We start from the raw sequence: 15199 nt of genomic DNA, 5'->3' as shown, positions 1-15199 counted from the left end.
AGGGGTGGGCGATATGGCCAAAATCTTCTATCAAGGTATGAGTCATTTTATATCACGGTTACGGTAGATATCACGGTATAGTAATTGTTCTGTAAATTCAATTAAGAATGGTACAAAATAACCATACCGTACATCATCACACTCTATTATTTAGTTATTACAAACAAAAATAACTGCCTCACATGAGACAACACTTGAGTTAAAAACAAAAGACCAAAAAAAAAAAAAAAGTACGAGCGTTCCTATTGGCTGATGCGCAGTCATGCCATCCGCGTGGTGAGCTACTCACAGCTCAATACGGATCCATAATGACCTCCGACGAAAATTTCAAAATGAGCGAAAGCGATCAGTCTGACTTTTACTATCCATATAACTTCGGTTTCGGCGTACCTCGTTAAAACTCGGTCAATACGTTTCAGTTTGATATTTCCAGGCATGACCTCACTCTCAGTAAGTAGTTAGCCTTCACTAGTCATCCTAGATCAAGAATGCTAGCAACGCCACCAGTGTAATTTTACAACAAGAATTTTACAGCGCGAGACATAAAACTTAAACAACAAATCGAATTGGTTACCTGCAGAATGGGACATCAAATATATAAGAAGGCTAATTAGCATCGGCATGAATGTGGTCCGCTTAAACAAAATACTCCACATCGAAAATCCGTCAGACCAATACAAATGTGCTTCAGGTCAAACGAAAATAGCAAATCAAATAGAAGTTAAACTACAATTCTAAATATCGCAAGAATGCGCAAGAATGCGCCGAAACCGATATGATGGTGTAAAATATACATTTATTGTGGTATTATTAGATTTTTGATTTGGATTATATAAGGCTTCATGCTGTGGTCCCAATGTGTCTTCCAGCTAACAACTGCCACTTAAAGGCATCTGTATGCAAAATTAAAATAAACTACAAATTTAGGCTGAAATAATAACTTCCTATTTCATTGTGTTCAAGCTTCTTGTAGTCAAAACCAGTAGCACTTACAGGGATTCTGACAACAGGGGACAACACTTCAGAATGTCACCTTTCAAAAGAGACCTCAACCGTACTCCTAATTGTTCAAGAACAGCTTTCGATTTACTCTAGGTATGCCTTGTTTAGGCAAATTTGAAAAGATCTACTTACCAGTAATAAATTAAGATTACAAGCAGTGTGCTGTTATTCTCAAAGGTGGTAGCAACAACCCTCCAAGACAAAAAATAAGTTTCAGTTCCAGTTTAAGTTATTATAATCTGTCTGGTTTTAATCTGAGTTTAAAAGCAAAACATTCAACAATGTAAAATACGTTGTTGAATGCGTTGTCTTGTCCCAAGAATTTCAGTGCCCAGTCTGACCCTGTGTTGTTCTGTGCATCTGTCCAAAAACACTTGAAACAAACACAAATTATTGGCAATTGAAAATGGTCAAAAAATATATATCATGATCGGCCTTGAAAAACCCCACAGCATAACTCTTAAAGGAACATCACTTGACAGCCCCCACGCACCACCAAACTAATGTATTCAGATCTGTGCTTTCTAAACTTAAATATATAGAAAAAGTATTCAAATTGTGTAAATAAGTAAAGCTTTACATTGTAAATTATTTAACTTCTTGTAGGAGAGAAACCGTTCAGCTGTGACCAGTGCAACATGTGCTTCATTCAGAAGTACCACATGGAGAGACACAAGAGGACCCACAGCGGGGAGAAGCCATATCGATGTGACACTTGCCAACAGGTGAGTTGTAAATCTAACAGACCATTCCAATGTTAAGTCCTTTTTTTCTTACTTGGTTGTAAAGTTATTATTTTAATTGTTATTAATGTATTCAGGGCTAAATCATCCCAGTCCTGTGTCAGTTTTTCGTTTGCATAATTTGTACTTGCTGGAAGGATCCTTTGCCATAAAAATTAAATGTTGTAGCCCATTTAATAATTATCAAAATGTCACTATGTACTTGAATTTTATGTTCACTTGTTTATTCACTGCCATTACATGGCTACGTACTAAAATGGTTGTGATGCCACACACAAATGTGACACGCTCTGGTGAACAGGGGTAGTTGTCGGCCAAGGTAAGGTTAGGTTTTTTAAAGTAAAGTGCAGATTGTAAGCTTTCAAATAGTGTCATACTTTGAAATATAAAAATAGTAAAGAAGATACGCAAATCTGAATGTTAGGAAACCTGGAAAGCTCTAGCCCTGATAATTGGCTTCAAATATTTTTGAACTTTTCACACCTTAAGAGAGGTGTGAAATGTCGAGCGAGCCCCAGTTATTTCATCGCAGTGAAGAAAAGAAAAAGAAAACATTATTCGCACTCAATCAGATTCCAGGAACCTGCTTTTATGACTTATCCTAGATATGTGTTTTAACACCCAGTATTATTCTTGTTGGTGCAAGTCACTGTTGTATCACATTCAACATTAGTTTACCAGGTCAAACTAAGAAAAATTCATCCTGTGCACACTGCAATGCCCGAGATTACCGTATTTTCCGGAAATAAACCCTATTTTCTATACACTAAATGGCACTCCACTAGAATGGGAGCTTTGTGTTTGTAAATCTGAGTATAAACTGCACTGGAATATATGCCGCACATGATTCGGGAACAATGATACCAAGCAATGCACGAGTATAGGCAATCTTACAGCATGCGGTTGTGTCACACAAGTGCGTAAAGTATGTTTTCTATTGCCCGGGAATTAACTAATATTTACCTTTTAGACTGGTGAGTTCTAAATATTTCCGACAGTCCCCAAAGCCCAAGTTATTTTTCCGAAACGGTAGCTAGCTAGCTAGCTTTAGTTAGCTTCTGGGCTAAGTTAGCTAGCATAATACTTGTAGCAATGCTACTACCATGCTAGTGTTACTTGTTAGCCTTCTCATTACTACATTTTGAAGCCATACTCAAATGTTTGTGGCATAGTTTTTGTCCATCGGAAAATATTCTGTTGGAATATTCAAAATCGCTTATATGCGACGTAACGCGAGACCCACATTCGAAGTATCACATATGTGCGACGCTACTCCTTAACGGGTTGAATAGCATTCATGAAAAAAAAAAATCCACTGTTGTCTTGTTATAAAAACATGCTATGAGCCGCATCGAATTATAAGCCGCACCACTACAAGAAGAATTTTAAATCGGGGTATAAACCGCTGCTTTATAAAAAAAAAGGCTAAAATAGTAGCCCTTTCATTCTATTTAGTCTGTGGATGTAGGCTAAAACAAACATATGACAAAAATGGACGGCAAACACACAGAACGCATGCTTGAACGTTGACACAACTACTTTTGAAACATTATATTTAATGATACTTCAGAATCTGTTTTTATTGCCATGTATGTTTTCACAAACACACAATTTACTGTAGCAGGAAGCTGCATACAATAAACATATACCGATCTTTTTATTTATTTTTTATGTATAAATATAAATACAGTCTAATACTAAGGAGCTAAACAATAACTAAAGAGCTAAACAGTACTGTAAGATATAACATAGATATAAATATAAAGTCACAAAATATATAAAATAAAATAGGGCAGCAAAATGGACAGCATACTGCAAAATGTGCAAAGTAGGTGGTGGATGGACTTATAAATAATAGATTGTGTAATGTGGATTTAGCCTGGACATTTTTTAATGATGGTTTTACCCAAATCTTAAATAGACATGCTCCATTCAAGAGATTTAGAATAAAGGGTTGTGATAATCCATGGTTTTCCCCTGAGCTAGCAGACATTATTCACCAACGTAACTTGGCTTGGGCAAAGGCAAGGAAAACTGGAATTTCCTCCGATTGGCTTGTTTTTAGAACACTTAGAAATAGATGCTCCTCTTTTATTAAGCAAGCTAAGTCAGATTACTATCTGTCTGTCACTACCGAAAACCTAAATGACCCAAGGAAATTCTGGAAAGCTATAAAATCACTTTCTGTGAGCAAAGATTCTAATGTTTTACCAGCTTTTATTATGAAGGATGCTGTTGCTGTTAGTGATAAAATGGAGATGCTGAATTGTTTTAATGAGCATTTTATTTTGTCTGGCTCTCTGTTTGAAAACAGTTGCTCTGCTACTGTAAAGCCCTGTACTGATATTCCAGTCTCTGCAGGCCTTTTTAATTTTACGCCTTTCACTAAACAGGAAGTTCAAAAAGCCCTAAAAGCTTTAAATCCTGGAAAACCTCCAGGGCCTACACTTGTTGAGCCATACTTTTTAAAGATTGCAGCTGATTTGATAGCAGGACCTCTCACTTATCTTTTTAACCTCACATTGATAAACAATGAAATTCCTGGCATATGGAAATCTGCATTTGTTCTCCCTTTATTAAAAGGAGGTGACCCATCCAAGCTAAACAACTACAGGCCAATATCAAATCTGTCAGTATTGGTAATAATTCTAGAATCTCTGGTAAATTACCAACTCAAGGATTTTCTTCAGACCAATGCCATTATGTCTACATTTCAATCAGGTTTTAGAAAAAAACATAGCACTACCACAGCGGCACTGAAGGTGATAAATGACATCTCTGCAGCACGTGATAAGAAACAAACCTGTGCATCACTGTTTATTGATTTGTCCAAAGCTTTCGACACAGTAGATCATGATGTTCTAAAAAGCAGGCTCCTCAACTCAGGACTATCAGAGCAAGCAGTCTCTTGGTTCCAAAACTACCTCAGTGATAAGACCCAGTGCATTAAACATGACGGTCTCTACTTAAACAATTTACCAATCTGTAAGGGTGTACCCCAGGGTTCTGTATTAGACCCACTTTTATTCACCATTTACATTAATAAAATTGATAAAAACGTGTCGGATGCCAATTTCCATTTTTATGCTGATTACACAGTTATTTATTGCTTTGCACCGACTCTTAAACAGGCTATTGAAAACTTGCAGAATGCTTTTACTGTCGTCCAAAATAGCCTTCATCAGCTGAAACTTGTTCTTAATGCAGATAAGACCAAACTCATGTTGTTTACTAGTTCTAGAGTTAGACCACAAAATGTCCCCTCTGTGGTCACACTGGAGGGTAGTGTTATACAGGTGGTTACGTCTTATAGATACCTGGGTTGTCTGATTGATGACTCCCTCACCTTTAAGCCTCATGTGCTCTATTTGGTAAAAAAGCTGAGGCTAAAGTTGGGTTTTTATTTTAGAAATAATATGTGTTTCTCTTTCAATGTAAAAAAGCGACTTGTGGCTGCTACTTTTTTGTCTGTTCTGGACTATGGTGATTTGTTGTATATGCATACCTCTGTTCAGTGTCTTAATATGATTGACTCGGCGTACCATTCATCCCTGAGATTCATCACAAACTGTAAGGCTCGGACTCACCACTGCCAGTTGTACTTTCGGGTAGGATGGCCTGCTTTGTCCACTCGTAGGCTCAGTCACTACTGCACATTTATTTACAAGGCAATACTTGGTGTGCTACCTAGCTATGTATGCTCCCTTATCATGCGGAAAAGTGCTGGTCCACACTTTTTACGTTCGCGCGACTTGGTGTTGCTTTTGGTCCCCAATGTACGGACAGAACAGGGTAAAAAGGCTTTTGTGTACTCTGCCCCCACTGTGTGGAATACGCTGCAGAAAGACCTAGGACTTGTTGAATTAATTTCGTTGAATGCCTTTAAGTCGAAAATGAAGGAAATTGAGCTGGACTCTCAAAGATGTCAGTGTTTTTAATAGGTTTTTTTCCTGGTTACAGAAATGGGTCTATTTAGGATTGTTGCAGTGTGAATTGATTTGCTTTATTTTTTAGTGCTATTTTAATTTTGTCCCTGTGTGTTTGTCTATAACTGTTTGTCTGTAACTGTGGTTCATTGTGCTGCTGCCTGTCTTGGCCAGGTCACCTTTGAAAAATAGATTTTTTATCTCAATAGGTTTATTCCTGGTTAAATAAAGGTTAAATACAAATATAAATAAAAAATAATGTCATTGTGAGTCTTTGGTCTTGTTGAAGAGGAAGTGTTTTCCACACATAGACTAATTTGTGGTGGTGCGCCACAGAATCAACACCGGCCGCCACATATTGCGTTTCGTGAAACATTTTGTTTATCGCTATTTAGGTTAAAACACGCAGCGTATTCGTTCAGCTGCATTTCCTTTCCCCTGCCCTCCCTCCGTCTCTCTGTCACTCATGCGTCTTTCTCACATATGTACAGTCACAACGTCAGCACACGTTAGCAACAATGCATACATACGCTGTTCTAGTAAGACCGACAGCTATATCAGCGACCTTTCAGCATTAGTGCCGTAGCTAAAAGTCGAGGAAAGTTGAGGCTACTTTTCGCTAGGTACCTTACTCGAAGGTTCCCCTTCGATCTTTTGGTGAGTAATCTCAGGAGCTAGCTACTTACCCGGCGTCCTGGAGCCGACCAGTTAAATATTTGTTTAGCACTAGCGTGGCTACATGCATAATGCAGAAATGATATATTAGTTGTTGTTAATTTTGTGAAGGTGTGAATCATTTAGGATTCATATTCAATGTAACAAATTATTAACAAATTAACTGTAACAAATTATTAACGAAGGAATTATTACGACTACAGCTAGTAATTACAGCCCCCTTGCCAAATAAAGTAGCCTGGGGAAAAACCAGCGGCACCAGGATGCACATTACACATGACGCGTCCACAGCTCAACTGGAAGCTTAGGTAAACGAACAATTTATGAATATTACTGATCCTAAACATTTTGTATGGATTCTTCAATACTTTTGTAATATGCAAGAAAATGGAAGAAAAAAAGGACAGTTGGGGGAGTTATTTTAACTGGGTGGTGTGTTTTTGCCAGTGGTTTGTCATGAGAATGATCAAGAATTCTACGGCAGCTCAGGGTGACCGTACAGAATGCGGAAATACTGCTGAGAACAATGAATAAGTAGGATCTAACTAAAACATCTGTTGTACGTGACTTAGAGATTTGTGGCCTAGAGTATGTTGACCTTCTACCTCTATTCACACAAAACAATATTCCAGTGCAAAAAGAGAATATTCCCTCACAGGATGATGTGGAACAATGGACATATCTGAGAGAAGTTAGGATCCCCCAGATCGATGCAGAAGTTGGCCTGCTAATCAGATGCAATATGCCAAAAGCTCTAGAGCCATGGAAGGTCATTAACAGCCAAGGGAATGGCCCATATACTGTTAAAACCGTTTTGGGTTGGACAATAAATGGACCGTTAAGAAGAATGGACACAGCACGTTCCGGAAAACCTGTTATGGCGAACAGGATCTCCGTGACCAAAATGGAGGACTTGTTGCAACAACAACTTAAGCTTGACTTTCCAGAACATCTGCTCGAGGAACGTTTGGAAATGTCTAAGAGGATCACAAGTTTATGGAAAGTTTCTCTAAATCTGTCAAACTGGTGATGGACACTACAGTGTTGGGCTCCCATTGAAAGAGGAACTTGAGTTCCCCAACAATCGATGTGTTGCTAAACAAAGAGCTTTAAACCTAAAGCAAAAGTTTCTACGGAACAACACGTTCTATGAAGAGTACAAAAGGTTCATGGGAGATATGATGGGCAAGGGCTTTGCACTCAAGGTAACACCTGAGCAAAACAACAAAGAAAGCAAAAGGATATGGTATATGCCACATCACAGAGTGTACCACCTGAAAAATATGAAACTGAGGGTAGTGTTTGACTGTGGAGCAGAGTACCAAGGAACATCACATAAGTCTTATTGGCGTGCTTACAAGATTTCGACAGAAGCCTACTGCATTTATGGCAGACAGAGGCCATGTTCCATCAGGTCAAGATGCCAGAAGAGGATACGGTTCTCCTCAGATTCTTATAGTGGCCTAACAGACAACTCAGCAGCGAGCTGGAGCAGTATAGGATGGTTTTGCACATTTTCGGTGCAACATCCTTACCTAGTTGTGCAAACTTTGCCCTGCAACAATGTGCAAGGGATGATGTGGATGGATCAAGCACTGAAGCAGTGTCTTCCGTGTTAAGAATTTCTACGTGGATGACTGCCCTCAAGTCAGTTGAGAATGAAGAGGAAGCACTTGAAGTCGCTCATGTACTCGTTGGTCTGTGCAATAGGTGTGGGTTAAGGTTAAACAAATGGGTCAACAACAACCGAACCCTACTCCTTTCAATACCTGAAGAAAGTAGATCAAAATAAATCAAGGATCTGGATTTTGATCAGGACGTCCTGCCTGTCGAAAGAGCTCTGGGTGTACAATGCTGTACTGAGACGAACTCCTTCCAGTTTAAACTTAACTTGCAGGACAAACCACTTACCCGGAGAGGTATTTTATCTACTGTTATCTCCATTTACGACCCACTGGGTATGCTGGCTCCTGTCATCCTCCCTGCAAGGCAAATCCTACAAACACTAACTGGAATGATACTTGGATGGGATTAAATGATTCCTGAAGAATACCACAGAAAATGGTCCAGCTGGTTGTACGACTTGCTTCTGTTAGAGGACTACAAGGTTAAGAGATGCATCAGGCCGCATAACTTTGGTCAACCAGTAACAGCACAACTTCACCACCTTGGAGATGCAAATAAGAGTGGTTATGGGACTAATACCTGCGTATGGAGAACAAAACCAATGCAGTTTGTTCTTTCATCATGGTTAAGGCCAGAGTGGCTCCACTCAAACCTGTGACCATCCCAAGAATGGAACTTATAGCTGCCACTGTAGCTGTACGGGTGGACCGGATGATGCAGAAAGAGATCGAACTCTCACTTGAACCATCCGTGTTTTGGACTGACAGCACATCGGTCCTAAAATACATAAACAATGAAACATCAAGATTCACGACCTTTGTTACCAACGCACAGGAAAACTAGGGGATTTGATGTGAATCACATTACATTATGATGTGAATAAATATATGATTACTTAAGCAAATCGTATTTTATCAAGGTGGTTTCGGGCAGCCATTTTTTTTACAAAAACCTATCCATCCTCCATTCCTCATCAGACAACTGAATTTTTAACCACTCTAATTACAAGATTTAGAAAAACTTTGAGCAGGTGTAATATCCACAAATCTGTGGGTAATGTAGAACAGAAGACAGATTAGAACAAGCACAAGCTCTTCTCCTGCCTGGCACCCCAGTGGTGGAATCAACTCCCCACCTCCATCAGAGACACGGACTGTCTCTCCACCTTCAAGAGAAGGCTCAAGACGCACTTGTTCCGGGAGTACAATGGTACTTAGGAATGATTTGCTGAACCCAACGCTAGTTTCCTCAAGGATCACAATGACTCTTGCTTAGACTGTTGCTCTTGTTGGTTAGTGGTAGCTGATTTAAACTGTTGTATTCTATTTTAGTTAATCCTATTTTTATTGCTTTCCTACAGGTACACCTGCACTTAGAGATTAATGTTGTGTAATTTTAACTTGTTTAACTACATGCTCTTTTGTTTTCTTCCCTTTAGCACTATTTTTTGGTTGTTCACAATATGTACTTCTTGTTTTTGACTACCCGCAATGCTGTGGGGCCATCTTGTTGTTATTATCAGTGACCTATGCACTTTGTAAAGCTCTCTCTTGGAAGTTGCTTTGGATAAAAGCATCTGCTAAATGAATAAATGTAAATGTATTAGAAATATCATATTTTGATTAAAAGTTATGACCATTCTAGTGACTAGTGGAGACATAGGGGAAACCGGAATTATCCTCCCCCAAAAGAAGCTAGCGCTATGGCTGGATACTCCTCTCGATAACTAAAACGTTAGAGATTCTTCCACAATCAACCGAATTGGCCAAACAAGGCATGCTAAAATCGAGGCTAATCAATGCCTCTACCGTCATAGCTGCCTGTCACAAACGGCCAAGCCGGACACATAATTCTTTCCTGAAAAAACTTGCGTCACTCCCACAAACAAATTCTTCGTAAGTAAAAAGTTTAGACTTTTAATTGACAATATTGACAACACATTAAGAAACTTGTCTTTGCTCATAGTATCGTCTCAGATTTCAATTTGAAGCTGTAAATCTAACACTGTAGGCATTCTGCCATGGTATCCGCTCTGGTTCCGCCTCGGAAAACAATGGCTGCCGTTGCTGACGATACATTTATTTCCCCCTCCCAGTGACCCCTTAACCAATGATATGTGCTTTGAGCTTAAGTTGTCATGAGTATCTGGTTTTCAGAAATAAAATCGGTGATTGGACGGCAAAGATATTAAGGCAGAAACCATGGGAATTTTATTTCCCATATTTGAATGGTCTGGCAGGAAAGGGTTAAACATTAGAGTGGTTCACCTGGAACTCGCACAGTTTCAGCACTGACTCATGAGTCAATGCTATCAGAAGATTCATTGCAGGTAGAGGTACTGTCAAAGTCATGAGATGCGACAACGGAACTAATTTGGTTAGAGCCGAGTGTGAAAAAATACTAGGTTTAAACCACACTCAAATTCAAAACGATCTTCTGGACAGGGAAACATATTAAATAGTGGGTTAAATATTGGATATTTAACCCACCAACAGGATCACACCATGGAAGAATCTGGGAAAGACAAATAAGAACTATCCGTTGCATTCTGAGTGCCCTAGTACACCAACAAGTACTGGATGAAGAAGGGCTCGCCACACTTTTCTGTGAAGTGGAAGCCATCGTAAATGACAGGCCTATCACCACCATTTCAAATGACACCGGAGATTTGGAACCGCTTACACCTAACCATCTGTTGCTACTGAAGTCCAAGCCTTACCTACCACCTGGCGTGTTCAATCCAATTGACTGTTACGGAAAAAGAAGAGGGTGCCAGGTGCAGTACTTGGCCGACTTGTTTTGGAAGCGGTGGACAAAAGAGTAATCGAACTCCAACGACAAAAATGGGCCAAGAAAAGGAGGAATTTTGTCACAGGAGACATTGTCCTCATCATCGACTCTGCTCCAAGAGGCTCGTGGATCATGGGAAAAATCGTTCAAGTCTTGCCAGATTCAAAAGGTTTCATACGGCAGGTGCAAGTGCGGACAAAAATTAGCACAGTCCGTAGACCCTGGTTGAGGCCCAAAACTAACTGTAAGGCCCCCCCCCTCGCCCTTTTTCACTTGGCACCACCACACCAACACGCACTGTGGACTGTATACTCATGGGCAAGGCAAAACAGAGGGACAAGAAGAAGAGGAACTTTGATATATTGTATACTTTGTACTAACCTTGTTCCGGACAACAATAATTTCATGTATGTGTATTGGCTCTGTTTTTTGTATTTGTTGTAATAGTCATGTAATCTACATAACTATTAGGGGCCGGAATGTTGGAGCTAAAATTGTTTATTATGATTTCAATGTTAACCTTTTGCCTTTGAGATTGTTATGAATTGTGCATGTTAGTCTGTCTTTAGCGTGGCATGTCGTCACGGCACTTTGTCAATCAGCTGAGCAAGGCGGTAATTGTTACAGCTGGGGTATAAAACAGCTGGCTGTCAGTCAGTTAGGGGCTTTGGTTTGGTAGTCATACCGTTTTGACCGCTGTTTCAAGACCCTACCGCGCAGAACAGATACGTGAGTCGAAGTTGTTTTTTTGTTTTGTTGTCTTTATCTTTGCTCTGCTGTCGATAATTGTGGAAATGTGTCAAATTGTAAAGACTGAAGGAAAATAAATGCAACAAGGAAAAGGAAAACTGTGGATTGAGTCTGAGTCTTGTTACAGCGCATTGACCTAGGCGCATACCAAAGGACAAAAGGGAACAAAGCGGAGAGGAAAGTTGCTCCCACACTGCTGATGATTTTCATTGTGTGCTTTGCCTTCGGCAAGGGCACAACCATTGTTATCTCACATATATATTATTATTATTAATGTTATTTATTTTTGCCCCCCTAAAACTTTGTTAATATTTGGACTACATAGACAACCTAGGTGTCAAACGTTTCGTCTTGGTAGTAATTGAGTTGCTTGTATTGGGATTTACGTTCCGTAGCACGGTTTAAGTAGAAATTACGTTTTTGTGGCGAGTGAAGCTAACGGTGGCTAACTTGCTAGCCAGTCACTGACGCCACTAACGTCAAAAACGTCATGAAAACTCGCGTGACTATCTCTAGCAGAACATAAGTTTAGCAGCTTGTTAACTTCTGGGAGATGGCTAGGCTAACTGCTTTACTGCAAGGCAGGTGCAGAAACGCCACAAGCAAAGAGGCCTGGGTGACAACTATTTTCTCATTTTACTTTGTGATATGACACACAATTGTAATGTGTATTGTACAATATAAGCTAATATTATTAAGGAAGTACATCTACTTTCGGAAACAGTAGTCTACTATTTCACTGGAGCATTAGCATCATGACATTAGCCTCTGTTGCCAGGGCAACACATACTACAGCGGTCTATGATGCATCTGTTTTCAATCGTTAAAATAAACATTCCTCACAAATACATTTTAGTTGTAGGATTTATTATGACATTAGATTACAAGTAAACAATTTGTGGGTGAAATTATCATTACCTGTGGTTTCAAACCAGTGTAGCTCACTGCAATGCTGTAGCCTAGTCTAGTAGCTAACAAAAACATCTCCACAGCTGTTTACAGTTAGCCTGACGTTGTCATACTCATAATTCTAGTCAGAATATGAGTCTGAACTCTCCGTTGGGCTGTGACTATGGGGCGTGTTTCAACCAAACTAGTAAAACAAATGCCTCTTCGCTCAATTGGATAGACCTACAACCAATCAGAGCAACGTAATATGTTGTTTGTTGAAAACAAATTCAACCCAAAGGCACTTTTGTGACGTTGTTGATTACGTTACTGTTGATCATCTGTCCATCGTATAAAGCCCGCCCTGGCAATTTCATTGGTCCGCCCAGATCCTGGTTTTATGTAGTTGTTCCCAATACGAGACCCTCCAGACCCAACTTCCCAACCAAATTTTTTGGTGGGCGGGGAGAAGTTGGGCTGGCAGCCAGGCTAGTTTACAGTACTAGAGGCTAGGAAGTCAAACGGCGGCACATGTTCGGCACTACCCTTACTTAAATCAAGTCTTTCAATAACTAACCTGAACTCCATTGCCACAGTCTAAACTTTGTCAATCTGTTCATGAAAATAATTCATTTCAGCCTAGACCGTACAACGGAAGTAACGTTAAATCGAATTCAACCATTTTTTTCTCACTGGGAAGAGGCCCCGGGGAAGACCCAGGACACGCTGGAGGGACTATGTCTCTCGGCTGGCCTGGGAACGCCTCGGGGTCTCCCAGGAAGAGCTGGCGGAAGTGGCCGGGGGGAGGGAAGTCTGGGCCTCCCTGCTTAGGTCGCTGCCCCCGCGACCCGATCCCCGGACAAGCGGCAGATGACGGACGGACAAATTCAACCAATGCAATCGCTACCAAGACAGTGTAGTAGTGGTAGTGGTAGTGGTGGTGGTGGTGGTGGTGGTGGTAGTGGTAGTAGTAAATTTACCGGGGCAGCTTCTCCACACAGCAGGGCTGTATCGCATTTTGCCTTGTTACTGACATTTTTATGATTGAGTGATTTTCCTCTAAATAAATGTCGAGCTTATTTACGTTTTTGGGGGCATGTTTTCAGTTAGCAGATAATGGTAGGCCTACAATTTGAATCGCTATTCCATCTGAGATAGCTACTGCTGGTAACGTTGTTGTTAAAATAAGCTTCAAAGGGGGTTCTTTATTAATGCAATATGAGTAGGCTACATGCCTGAAAATATCACGAGAAGGGAAAAACTTACAATGACGTTTAAGTCATAGAGATAAGGTCAATTTTTTACACCAGTCTGCCAAATGTATTCTTTTTGATTCAACTATGAGGTTGCTGATCACCATTCCCTCTTGCAGGGGAAATGAGAAGACAACTATTTCATTCTACTCTTCACTCTTAGTTGTAAATGAGCAGAAAAAAGTATGCTTTTAAACCTATGTCATCTTTATAAATAATAAGTAGGCTATGCATTTTTATACAAAATATACAGAAATATCAGTTTTAAAATGTAATTTCAATTCGGACCCCTGCAACCAACGCAAGCAAGCACACCCTACAATTTCCCCAGAAATTGTACCGTCTAGTTTTATTTTATTTTTTTATATGAAATACAAACGCTTGACTGCAAAATGCTTCTCACAACAAATATTGATATATGCAATTAGATTAGATAAATCACTCACAAAGCATATTATTCTAGATTTTTATTTTATTTTTTTAGATTAATCTTTTTAGCTCTTATGTGCACACACACTGGAACTCAAAATTAGAGAACCATTTATAAACACATCTTTTCATAAATGTTGCTTATCTTCCTCGCTCTAAGTTTAAAGGAATATTAGATGTATGTATACCATTGTTAAACTGACATTTTACAAAATAACCAAGGTACTTAAACAAAAGCTTAATAGAAATTTAAGGGAAACCGTTATCATATTTGGAGAACAGCAACTATTGTTGCCCGAAGGAAGATTACTACAAAAATCGTAGGGTTACAGCTGTTAACAATGCGTAAGAAGTGTAGAAGCCCTTGCTGTGAATGACTTCAGCACATCTGCGGCTACAGGACATCACTAGTTTCTCACACTGCTCTGATCTTGGGTCCCTCTTCTTCCAGTCATTTCCACAGTTTGGTAAATGTAGTTGGTTTCTTGGCCAGCAATGATTTCCCTGAGCTTTTCAATTGGGTTTAGATCAGGACTCTGGGCTGGCCATTAATTATTTAAATGTTCTTCGCTTCCCCGTTGAGACTCTGTGCATTACCCTGTCCTCCATGCATTGGTATTATGTGGATGAGCAGCCCTTTTGAGGATTTCAATTAATTTGTGTAATTGTAAAGCTGCAATATTCTTAATCACTGATTTGGAACAACCAACTTTTCTTGCGATGGCTGAAAGGGTCATCCTTTTGGTCTTCATCTGGACAACCTGCTGTTGCAGGGTTTGTCACATTAAAGCAGCTCGCCATCTCAGTCAGTGAAAACGGGAAAGTTAAACTTAACAGGAAGGCTGCTTGGATTTGTCAGATAATTAAGGAAATTAGCCCCATGTTCCAGATTAACAATAATAACACGTTAATCCATGTTTACATTTACATTTAGCAGACGCTCTTATCCAGAGCGACTTACAGTATGTACAGGGACATTCCCCTGAGGCAAGTAGGGTGAAGTGCCTTGCCCAAGGACACAACCTCATTTTGGCATGGCCCGATTCCCTAACCGCTCAGCCACCCACCTGACTCATGTTAACACGTTATCGCATTAATTAAATAACGCCAACAATTA

The 15199-nt window shown here is 39.8% G+C and overlaps 1 protein-coding gene across 2 annotated transcripts in view; it reads left to right on the top strand.

The window, feature by feature from the left end:
• znf281b (zinc finger protein 281b) overlaps nt 1–15199 on the top strand; it is a 50049-nt gene that overhangs the window by 28955 nt on the left and 5895 nt on the right. For both annotated transcript variants that reach the window (XM_047032309.1, XM_047032310.1), the window contains exon 6: nt 1609–1727. In XM_047032309.1, the coding sequence (XP_046888265.1) occupies nt 1609–1727 (119 nt within the window). The remainder of the gene's footprint in view (nt 1–1608; nt 1728–15199) is intronic.

The sequence above is a fragment of the Hypomesus transpacificus genome, chromosome 13 (assembly GCF_021917145.1).
Source record: "Hypomesus transpacificus isolate Combined female chromosome 13, fHypTra1, whole genome shotgun sequence".
In the NCBI taxonomy this organism is placed as follows: Eukaryota; Metazoa; Chordata; class Actinopteri; order Osmeriformes; family Osmeridae; genus Hypomesus; species Hypomesus transpacificus.
Note: the sequence above shows the minus strand (reverse complement) of the source record. Positions and strands in the feature narration are given on the sequence as shown.